Source organism: Artemia sp. Qi Xiang Cuo, chromosome 16 (genome assembly GCF_049724085.1).
Source record: "Artemia sp. Qi Xiang Cuo chromosome 16, ASM4972408v1, whole genome shotgun sequence".
NCBI lineage: Eukaryota > Metazoa > Arthropoda > Branchiopoda > Anostraca > Artemiidae > Artemia > Artemia sp. Qi Xiang Cuo.
Genome location: NC_142809.1, coordinates 41,401,379 through 41,413,727, shown reverse-complemented (window position 1 = coordinate 41,413,727; position 12,349 = coordinate 41,401,379). Strand labels below are relative to the sequence as shown.

Genomic DNA, 12,349 nt, shown 5'->3' with positions numbered 1-12,349 from the left:
TTTTTGACTGAATAAAACTCATGGTACTTTTGCTGCCGAATTTGCAGAACTAAGTCTGTAGAACCTGCAGAATTTGCTGCAGAATTAAATATAATGTCTTGGCTTTTTCATCAATATTTGTTATGGCCTAGACTGGATCAAAGTAAAAGTTATCGACCCACCCACCAAAATATTGGATGGAGTTTTCGCTGTGAGGTCTGTTAGTTGTTCTAATATTTTTTGGTTTTGACATATGATTTCTGCTCCACCGAAGTACGTTGTGGCCTCACTTAGCGATTGGGCCTTGGGATACTGGTGGTTCATAGAACATCACAAGATTTTTTAGTATGAGGTCTCTTGTGCTTCAACAATCATGAGTGAGAACGTTGACTACCTTTTTCAGACCTAATACACGTGAAATCCACTTTTTGTCAGTTAAGTTAAATTCTCCAGTTGAATTACTGAACTGCTTGCGAAAACCGTCGACTTCATGATACAAGGATGTCACTAACTCATGTCTGTTACAGGTATTTTTAGGATAATATAGTGCTGCTAGAATGATGCAAGTGTAAGTTCTTCGTAACCCTCTCGGCTTGCACTAAACCCAGATTATAACATGACACGAATCTGAGGGGTTACCAAGTTGTGTGCATGTCAAATCTTTACAGGAGTAAACGGCTACTCCACCTCTGCGTAGTGCATCTTGTCTGTCACGCCTTGCATTGAAAAAGTTCAGGTGACCTTTAATAGCGTCTGTTTCTGTTGTAATATCCCAGAACTCAGTAATTATTACTAGTGGTGTAGAGTTGATGCTTAAGGCAAGTTCTAACGCTTCCACTTTATTCTTCAGCGATCTGGAGTTGCATAGAATCATACTTGGGAAATGCATTTTAACAGTTAGAGTGACACGTTATCTCACAGGAGGTATATTATCCTTGTTGTTCAAAGCTTGATCAAAGCAATAAGGCCCCAATGTTGGTACAGTTTCTGAGTGATGTACAGTAATTATGTGTGTCATGTATTGTTAATTATTTCGCTGTTTCGTTCCTGCGAACTGTAGATATTACTAGTATGCAGTGCTCGCCACTATAAAACACACAGCACTCTCTGCGTTCTCGGACTCTTCTACCTTTGCTTTTACTGTGCCATCTCCTCTTCACCTTTGAAGAAGATATATAGATAGCAATTTGTTTAAACGGCCAAACAGTTGTGACATCTTCATAAAATGTGTACAGCTGACATGCAATTACAGTTCCAATAATAGAAAGCGCAGTGGTATGAAATGGAATGCTTGCTTTTCAGAAAGCTTACCGGGCTGGGGTTAGCTTCTTCTGCTGCCATTGTCACGAATAATTGTATTAATATAATTACTACATAAATGGTTAAAACAATCGTCACTTAAAAGCAGGAATATAACGAACACAAGCAAACTAAAATAGCATGGTATGATCTGCAAGCCACAAGCCTTTTGAATTGTAATGCTTCAGATAACACGTTTCCGCATGTTAGACCAAGTAGTAGTAATCGACACATTTATAGAATACCAGATAGAAAAACCATTTAGACGATTTGACCGATAAACAGAGGATTAGACTTGAACCTAGATCATTGTTCAGTAGTCCGGAACAGAATGAGACAAATTTCCCGAACAAATTTCCGAAAGCACATCTCGAAACTGGAAATTGATTGATGCCTTAATTATGATCAGTTAGGTTGCATTATTTCAGTGAACTAAGCATCAGGTAATTTTGATAAAAGTGTGGTCTTGCAAATATTGAAAAAAATAGTAGGCTAGTTCTGCGGATAAAGTCTAAACATATGTGTGTATTTAAAATGCTAAAGTAAGAATTCCGTTCTCTGTTTGTTTTGTTGTTGCGTCGCTGTTGTAACTTAACAATATTTTTTCAGCCAAACACCTTTACGTACACTGTGGTAATCGAAGTTTGCAACCCCTTAAGTTGAAATCGTACTTTGCTTTGAAACATTGTCAAAGTTTTCAAATCTTGTTGTTTTTATGGACCATAATGCTTGCCCGATATTTCAGACACGAGTAACCATCTTTAGTGCCGCATTGAAACTTCAATGCGGCACTAAAAATTTAGTGCCGCATTGAAAACTTTGTAGAATTTTGAATGCCGTGACCCTACGCGGGCTGTTCACCCTTCCGGTTCTAGTTGATTGCACTTTTGTTAAGCCTGCCCGTCACCCTGAGCTTGAAATTTTTTTTTTGCACTTGCTCAATGAATCTGCTTTTGCCTTTTACTGCGCGGTGCCTCTTTTGCTATTGCTTGCTGTCTTATATTTTATAATATATCTAGATAGTCCGTGCCATCTGAAGACCTGCGTATGCCTAGTTGTTTTTACACCAGTTTACTGTTTTGCCGAAACTATCGTAATTGAAGAAGCTATAATGCAGCTCTCAAACTTGAGCTTTGCTTCAATAAGTGCATTATTAAGCATGATCTATACTTGCTTGAAGAAGTTGCACGTGTTTCACAGCTATGAAATAAACTTTTTTTTTTTGCGTTCTTACTCAGCCTGATTGCCATCGTAGAAGAATTTAGAGCTATGCACAACTTTCACGCAGCTATCCTCTGAACTGACTAATACTTTTAGAGTCACAAGCCTTGAACGTGACTGAACATGAGTGGTAGCTGAATTTGAGCTTATAGAAGAACTACTTGGACTTAAAGTTTGATTTTAACTTCAAAGTATATATCTTGATCTTGAAGTTGAACTTTATTTAAAACTGCTAGTCCTCTTAAAACGGTGTTATTTAGTATCTATTCACATTCTAGGGTATTTTTGGACAAGATCACCACTTCAGTCAATATCTTGACATTTGCGAAAGTGTTAACCGCAACTACAAAGTATTTATTTAAACTTGGCGTTCTTACGTGTGGTATTTGAGCTGCTGCAGTTCTATCAACAACAGCACGTATCGCAGTTGTATTTTCATATCCCCATCTGCAAATTTGAAAACCAAGTGCCCAATATGGGGGAATGAAGCTTCTTCCGACAGCCTGAAAAAAATTATGTTGAGACAGTTTGCATAAAGGAGTCGCATAATTGCTCTAATAAAGTTTAAGACATCACAAAGCTTAACTTAGTTTTTGTTCAAAAAAGTACTGAAAAGTTATAAGAAAGGGTAATTAGCATCGTCCTAGAGGAAAAAAAATCTGTCTGAAGTTACGAACAAGAATCATAAAATTAATTACAAGAACCTGTATTCATTTTTCTCAGCTTAAAGTTATTTGTTTTTAAATTTGTTTGGTGGTTTTGTAATTACTTTTAAGTTATGCATATTGGAAGCTGAATATAAGGGCTTTTGGAACTTTTGCATTGATTAGATAAAAAAAAGTTTTTTTCAGATGAAAGCAAAGAGCAATATTAAAGTTTAAAACGAGTAGAAATTATTTTTATATCTTTTATATGATTGAATAACCCCCCCCCCCTTGCCTAACACCATCCTATGTATGATAAAGGTTTATTAGTTCTTTACTGAAAACATTTTTGAATGCAACAAGTGAAGCCAGATTGGAAATGCATCTATTTCATTCACCGCTTGTCTTTAAAAAAGGAATAGACTTTTTTTATTGCTTATTTTTTAAAGTAAAGGTGCAATTTACTCAAAAGTAAATATGCCCTGAAAAATACCCTCCATTATTCAGACATTGTGAAAACACTTGTTTCTCGTTCCTCAAGTGTTGTGTTTCTTAAAAGTAAGAGATGGACGTCAAATTTTAGCAAGAACAGTGGGGATTGAGGGGGGCTTTTTCGTATGCACGATAATTTATCTTCGTTTTATGTGTCAATGTCCCTCTTTGTTTTCACTTAAAAAGTTGTTTTTTTCTTTAATTCCTAACGTTTTAATAATATGTAACCAGGATTATTCTAAATTTGAGGTCTGGGGTTGCCCCCTCATTTTGTTTATTCAATTTTCAAACAAATGTGATTCTCCCATGAAACTGATCGTACCTGCAGCAGAAAAGAAGCTTTCACATCCCCTCCGTGGCCAAACTGCAGGCTTCATCTGCATGCAGCCAAACTGCATGCATCACCCAAATGAATATTATTCCAAAAACAGAGAGCCCGGATGTATATTATATTAATAGGAGTACATACTTTATTTAATTCTTCAGAATTACATTTCAAGTAAATTTTGAAAATGTGGACTTAAAACAATTATTTAAGGCCTTAGGTTGTCCCCCCCCCATAAATCAAATTGTCGACTGCTCCTCTAATAACTGATGTGCACCTAGGTGATACTCTATTACTATTTGTTTTATTGTATAAACAGATTAATACTGTGCACAAGATACATACTGTGCAGCAATGTTGTCTCTAAGAATTAGAGGCTCTATACATTCCTGGTCATTTCTTCTCAGAAGTTTTGCTTGAAAAAATTTAACACTCCTAACTAATGTGGGTTTGGTACCATCAGCACTGGAAAAATCGCGCGCTCAACTCTCCACCTCTAGGAATGTGATAAATTTTTCTTTTTGTTATGCAGTGACTTTAGGGTCCATATACAAATTGAATTTCATCGTACAGATTTCATAAATATACCATTTCTTTTCAAGGGATATAACCCCCCTTTTTTATTATACATATTTCCTTAAGATACTATCTACTGATGGACAAATAAAAAAAACCTTGATATTTAGGATCAGTACAAAATAAAAAGTATATTGTGTTGGTACATGTATTTTAATCGAAACTTTCAATTGAGTGTAAGGGTTACTCAAGTAAATGAGATCATTTCTTGAGGGTTTCTCAGTTTAGATAGATGTAGTGCACCTACACCGACAAATTTGAGAACTAAGGTTTTATGTCTCTGCACTGGGCCACCTAAATATTTAGATTAGGCGTGGGCAACCATTTTTGGAAGAGGGCTTTTGTTATTAGGGTGAATTGATTCGCCGGCCAATTTTTGCATTTTTGCATGATTCAATTTTTGCATGTACTAATTAAGATATAAAGATAAACCAACTAGTTAATATATAAAGTGTCTAATATAACTTTTTTTAATATGTCAGTGGGGACAATTATCAGTGTTACATCCAATTTTTATAGCATAAAATAAACACTACACAGCGAGTATTTTTGACATAACAACTTTAAATTAGGTGTTGTTTTCTTAGACCACACTGCCGTTCTAAGACGAACGAATAAACTTTTAAATGGGGATAAATCCATTTATTTAGACAGTGAAAAAAACAGGTACAAAAGTCCATATATTTCCGTCACATATACAGCGACCGTCTTCAGTACGGTCGCTTCAGTACTTCAAATGAGGATAAATCCATTTATTTAGACAGTGAAAAAACAGGTACAAAAGCTACAGGTACACATTATCACGCGGCCACTAATACACAAAGACTTATAGTGATACACGATAGTAGGCCCATAAACATAAATCTTGGTTGCGTCTTTCTTAAGGGGATTCGGTACCATAAACATCATTTTGTGAGCCGCGACGTCGACTGACGGTTTCAAAGGCAAAGGATCCAGTGGCGAATTCTCCCAGGGGACTACTTATTATTGAAATCTATTGAGAATTTGTGATTTGTTATGAAATTTGATTGAGAAGACAATGAATTTGTGCCGGCAAAGCCTCGAATCAAAGCGGGTTGCACCACAAAAAATTCAAAGAGCTGTCAAAGCGATCGAATGAAGTTTCTTTTGAGGTGATTTTTGGCATTTTCCTTGCAGGTATACTAGAACGTTCTTAAAGACAACTCTATCCTGAATTTTGAAAAGAAAATTTTGCTCTGTTTGATTGAATAAAACAAAATATATACTTCATAATGATATGAGTTTCTCTAAAACGAAATATATCTATCTTCAGCACAAAAAAAGTGAAGTTCAAAGGTTTTTCTAAGATTCCAGTGAAAGTAGAAGTCGGCTTTTATTTTTCTGCTGTTTATTCGGATCGCTAATTCCAGCTCTACAAGTTATGACAAGACCGCCCAATCAATTCTAAATATGTTGGCCACGTAAACTAAAAAAATTTATAAAAGTCAAGATAAGCTTATTCTTTATGGTATCAAATACCCGGACGTTGCGTTAAATAGATAGAATTATAACATATAAGAGGATAAGTAGGAAGAATTGTCGCCGTCGCGATGTGTCGGAAACGTTTAAAATCTTGTTCTTTCAATTTTATATAATTCATAATAAAATTACTTATTTTATAGATAATGTTATAATTTCACATATGACAGAGGACCGAATGTTATGTGATAGAAGTGGTATCACTGCAGGCCATATGCAGGCCACGGACCATAGGTTGCCTACGCCCAATTTAGACCTTCGATTCAGATAGTTCTAACAAATGTTCAACCAGTCTATTTTTCTACTAAATATATTAATAGATCTTTGCTTGTCAAATTGGGGATCACATACGAAAAATGCGTTTCTTTCCAAATTTCTAGGGCTAAACTGAAAGAAAGATTGAGTTGGCTAGGGCAAACTTTGTGAATAAAGGATTACATATTGCCAAAGTTTGTTCTTTTTGGCAATCTATCTGGGCCAAACTAAAAGTAGTTTGTCCCCCAATGTCACGAGAAAGGTCATAAAAAGAGGCCATGGGGAAGTATTTAAGGTAATTCAAACTTCATGGAAGAGGTTGGAAAGTAGGGCTTCAAAAGTATAGGGCGTAGAAAGAGCATGCACAGCTCTTTTGGCCTCAGGTACTGCTCTGATTTGTTAGTAGTAGTAATAGTACCGTCTCAAATATCTTGTCATTTCTGGAAGTATGTTTCAAGGTTTTTGTGTATTCTGGTTAAAAGAGCTCTCTATAAGTGCTCTCCCATCCTTATTTGAATTGAAGGTTTTCCTTTTCTCACAATGCACTTAATAATTTCCAAAGAAATTTGACCTGAGCCTGATTCATCAAAACCTTCTAACATACATTGTAAACAGACTGGGAAAACACAGCTGTGACAGGCGAATCTATTAATTTTTTAATACTAGACAGTCCTCAGTCAGCCCCTTTTATTTTATTTTGAGGAGTACAAAACAGGGCTTAGGGGATTTCGCTTATGTACTTCTTTTATTATACTTTAATATACTTTTATTGTTTTATTGCGTTGTTTAACCATGTTATTTTATTGTTTTTTCACTATATCCTAATACCAACAAAATTGTTAAAAAAAAAAAAATACCTTGTCTCCTTTTTTTAACTCGCCGCGATTTTTACCTTTTATCACCTTTTTTTAGCCATTCTTTAGGCTTAGTTCCTTTTTTTTAGTCGTCGCCCCTTGATTTTACAAAAAAAAAAAAAAAAATATCAAAGAATAATGTTATCGTTTATCTTTCAGGCATGGTGTGACGATGATTTTACCAAAGAAAATTAAAAATGGCAACAATTTAAATGTATGCACAATGAAAAGACGTGTAAATGAATAAATACATAAATAATACACAAACAATAAATCACTATAAAGAAATTATTTACCGCTGAAAATTGGCCTGCAACTGCTTCGGGATTTGGCCCCAGAAAGAAATATAGATCCAAAATTCCACCAATCGTGCGATATACCATTCCTGGTGCAGGGGTCATGGTCACTTCTGTAAGACATTTATATGTTGAATAACTTCTCAGACCATTATATTTTTCATTACAGACCTTATTATGACTTGAAATATTCCCGTTAGTTAACCGTTTCCATGTTTGTTTTGTCTACTGTTTCCCATAACTAATTTATTAGCAAAGAGGTCATTTTCCGTTATGCTGTAATCCCTGACCAACTTTAGAGGCCTACTGACTTATTCTCTGACCGATATTACTAGCAGAGAGAACGTTTTACAAATGTGTCTATGCACTATCTTCTTTAATTTTGAAGAAATTATATATATGTTTATATATATATATATATATATATATATATATATATATATATATATATATATATATATATATATATATATATATATATATATATATATATATATATATAAATATATATATATATATATTATATAGGAAGGTTTTACTCCCTCTCATTTACGATGACTAAAAAAATAGTTTTATTCAACTGAAAGTAAGGAGAAACATTAAAACTTAAAATTAAAAGAACTTGTTCCGTATATGATGGGGCTACCCACTCCGAATCTCCTCAATTATTGCATTAAACCTTTTCATCACTTAAAAAAAACCTCCTTTTTTGATGTTCATCAGTCGTTCGTAAAGAATTAGAAAAAAAGTCAAAAATTTCAGCAGTCTGTAACCGTTGCTGTTTCTTTTCCAACATAAATTTTACCAAGGCTAGGGTACCATCTATCCCTGTCTCAACCAGCCTGGGTATTTCAATTCCACCATAAAGAAAAACCTATTTCTAGCTGGGCTCATGTTCATTCGTTCCTGTAACTGATAAGTAAAACCCATCCAAGTCACAACTACCTTTGTCAGTGGGATCTACAGGGGTATATGCTACTATGTCTGGTAATTTGCACATTTTAGTTGTAAAATCGACGTCTATAGTTTTTTTTAGTGATATCTTCTCAGCCTAAGTATGTCTTGGAAGCTTCCTTATTTATGATGAGCCCTACTCCCTGCCTGTGCACCCTATTCTTCCTACCTCAATAAATAAATTTTACATCAGTCAATTTCATGATAACAACTCCTGAAAGATGTGTTTCTGACACTCCTAACAAATTCAGTTCAAAACGTTTGAATTCTTATGTCAAAATTTTCAATTCGGTAGTTGTTTTTAACTTTGTAAGTCATAATTTTCATTTTATTCCTACAACCGAAAATTTAACTGGCCAGAGGAAAAGAAATGATTCCTACCAGTTCAGGTCAGGGACTAATACATATTCTCATGTCTAAAAAAAGTACTTAGACTGGACTAGAACCAGGGCAGCAAGAAGTTCCTTGGACCTACAATTGGATGTAGGCTTTTTGCGATCTTAGGCCCACCTTGGCCATTGCATGGTTTGACAATATTTGGTGATACTCTTCTATAAGCAATTATTTGAAAAAAACTGCGTTTTCTAAAGAGTTAAAGAGGCTGAGTTACAAGGTCGAACCTTAAAACATACAGGGATTAGGAGGCACAGTTGGGGCTGCCGCCCTCAAACCCCCGCTTTCGCAGCCTGTAAATAAATAAAAAAGTTTTTAAAGTGAAAGTAAGGAGCGACATTAAATCTTAAAACGATCAGAAATTATTCCGTATATGAAAGGGGCTGAGCCCTCCTCAACGCCTCGCTCTTTACGTTAAAGTTTGACTTTCTCACAATTCTTTTTTTTAAACAATAAAAACTTTAGCGTAAAGAGCGAGGCGTTGAGGAGGGCACAGCCCCTTTCATATACGGAATAATTTCTGATCGTTTTAAGATTTAATGTCGCTCCTTACTTTCACTTTAAAAAACTTTTTTTTATTTATTTACAGGCTGCAAAAGCGGGGGTTTGGGGGCGGCAGCCCCCCAACTGTGCCTCCTAATCCCTGTAAGCTTTAAGGTTCGACCTTGTAACTCAGACTCTTTAACTTTTTAGAAATCGCAGTTTTTTTTCAAATAATTTCTGCACGTTTTTGTACAGTTTATTACTCGAGGGTCGACCTGGTAACTCAGCCTCTTTAACTCTTTAGAAAACGTAATTTTTTTCAAATAATTTAAAAAAGAAAATGAGTTTCTTTTTAAAGTTTAAATTCAGTATATAAAAACTTTGCTCTGACAGTGAATCAACCCCGGGTTTCCCGCCTGACAGTCTGGAGTATCAACCGCTAGACTAAACAGACACAATTGTAATTTTTTTTAGTAACTGGAAGCTATTTTCGACGCAAGCAAATTCCCACGACACTTGAGATTTGTTTTTTTGGAAACAGGGAAGGAGTAATCAGATTGAGCTGAAATTTCGAGGATAAGCTCCCAGGCCCCAGGAAAGATTATCCTCCAAATTTCAGCCCGATCAGACAACGTTAAAGGGGGTTTGTGGGGGGAAAAATTAACATTGGCTACTATAGGAAAACGAGGTTTTTCGTAAATGTAAATTCGGGGATAATTTTTTCGGTCTGAAAATATCAAAAGGCCCTAACAGGTCGAATTCTGCTTCGAATGAGTCCTCATTCAACCGGATCCGTTGCCAACTGTGGCCTGTAGGCGTGGCTAAGGAAAAAAAAATATGAGTTTTAAGTGGCTATATTTGGTTTTTTGAAAACAGAGAAGGAGTGATCGAATTGAGCTGAAATTTCGAGGATAAGCTCCCGGGCCCTAGGAAAGCCTAACCTCTAAATTTCAGCCCAATCGGACAACGTTAAAGGGGGGCTGTGGTAGGTGGGTCCAAACTTCCGGCCCAGTTTACCCCATGAAGATAAAGTCGGAGGAGGATGAAATTTTGCAAGTTTCTTAGTTTGAGCTTGGGCTACAAAATGCAATTACCGCCGTCTCTCTGCGACCTCTAGGACCTGAAATCACTTAACATTGTGGTGGGTCGCCTCTTTATAGAGGCACAAGTGTGCCTCCTTGAAAGTCGACGTCCTGTACAACCAGTCTCAAACCTGAACAAACTACGGACACGATTTCGTCTTATATTTTAGATATAAAATATCTATAAAATATACAAAAAAATACTTGTTCAGAAAGCGCAATTATAAGTGTTTAATTTTGTTCCTAGAAAAATTATAAAGCAACTGGCTTATGTTGCTAGGAAGGTGTTTTGAAATCTAACTCCTTTTCAGCTGTCAAAATTTGTTTCAAAACCCATATTTTTCCGTTTATTTGTACACAACTTGTGTTTTAACAATTCACCAGCAAAACTTCTGCTTTAGTTCTATTAAAACATGGCGCAACTCAGCGGAAAAATATTCTAAATAATTCGGCTCATCACTTCTTAAAGTTAGACTTTATTAAATGTTCCTTTGAGAGATCAGAAGTTAAACTTAAGCTGATGAAAAACGATTAATAGCTTAGGTTGTTTTATCAATTTTCTTAGAAATGGAGTGAAATTGTATAGTTACCTAGATTTGGGCCTAGCCGTGGCCCAAATTATAATCAGGCCAAACATAAAACTATTTTAATGTTACATAACCTTCACATTTTAAATTTTTATCCGGAATATGAATCAGAAAATATATTACCCTGTGCATTGCTGTTAAGGATGAGCACTCCGTGCGCGTCTCCATTCGGCTCTAAAGCAGTGTAGTATGGCTGTGTTCCATACATGTTTGCTGCACCCTGAAATTCAAAATTCGCGTTTTTTTTAAATTGACTATTGAGCAAAATATGTTGAAATAACATTAATTAGTAAGAAATAATAATCATCTGTAAAAAAATGTATTAATAAATACTTTTCTCTAACTTTTTGCGGGGGAGCAAAATATAGGTTAGATTTAGTAAAAAAAAACTCGAATTTCTATGAAGTTTTTAAACTTGACTTTTAAAGTACATAAAAGATGTCAATTCCTATTTGCATAGTTAATATAAACGTGAAAAAGTCATTTTCTTTATAAAAGCAAATCCTATACTTATTCATTTAAATTTTATATTAATGATACTACTTTATGATAAAAGACTAGTTTCGGTAATTAATGGTCACTCCATAATTTTCTTTTACCTTGCAAAGAGGAACAAAATCGTATCAGAGGATGGACTTGGGAAAAGGTGACCGAACTGTCGTTACTTTTGAATCTAAGTTTCTGACGTAAAAAATGAAAATAATTTTTCACAAGGGCTCAAATTTCATAAACAGTTAAGCATAGGCTTACATACCTGAATAAGAGTACGGAATTTACATTGGGTTATACATCATTTAGGTTGTACATAGTTATTTTGAATGGTAGTTACAAAGTTTAGAATATGCTAGAATAAAGTTTGCCTCCACCTGCTCTCTTTTTTCATACAAGTTAAATTCATATTATATATCAAAAGAGGAAGTTTACTCACATTTGGGGCTTGATCACGAGCCCATAAAGCCCATGTTTTCCAGTTCATGTCATGCCTTAAAGATGGCTGTTCATTTTCTCCAAAACCAAAGATAGCATCCATTGAGAAAAGCGTACTAATCTGCAGAAACTGATCTGACAAAGTTAGGCCACCCAAGCTTGAGTCAAATCTGCAACGAAAATGAGAATGTAAGTGTTTCTTTAAAAAAAAAGAAACACAGAATAAAACCAGATCAGTTGTCCTGATGCGTGTGTGCATTCCAGTAATACACTATCACTTTCAAGTGTCTGATGATTTTCTATATTTCTCACTCTATCTCTTTCTACCTCTTCCTATCTCTCTACTCCCAATCCTCATTTTTTCCTGTTTCTCTCTCCTTGCAAACTCTCCCTATCCCTATACCTTTACTTAGTGTATCTATATCTTCTTCATTTTGTTTCAAGTCTCTCTATTTTGTCTCGAACTCTATACCTATATTTCT

General features: G+C 35.2%; 1 protein-coding gene across 1 annotated transcript in view; it reads right to left on the bottom strand.

The window, feature by feature from the left end:
- LOC148942912 (sucrase-isomaltase, intestinal-like) overlaps positions 1 to 12,349 on the bottom strand; it is a 157,954-nt gene that overhangs the window by 36,151 nt on the left and 109,454 nt on the right. Inside the window, exons 4-7 of the mRNA XM_089102393.1 lie at positions 11,869 to 12,037; positions 11,064 to 11,160; positions 7,442 to 7,554; positions 2,877 to 3,002 (exon numbers count right to left, since the gene is read on the bottom strand). Coding sequence (XP_088958519.1) covers positions 2,877 to 3,002; positions 7,442 to 7,554; positions 11,064 to 11,160; positions 11,869 to 12,037 — 505 coding nt within the window. The remainder of the gene's footprint in view (positions 1 to 2,876; positions 3,003 to 7,441; positions 7,555 to 11,063; positions 11,161 to 11,868; positions 12,038 to 12,349) is intronic.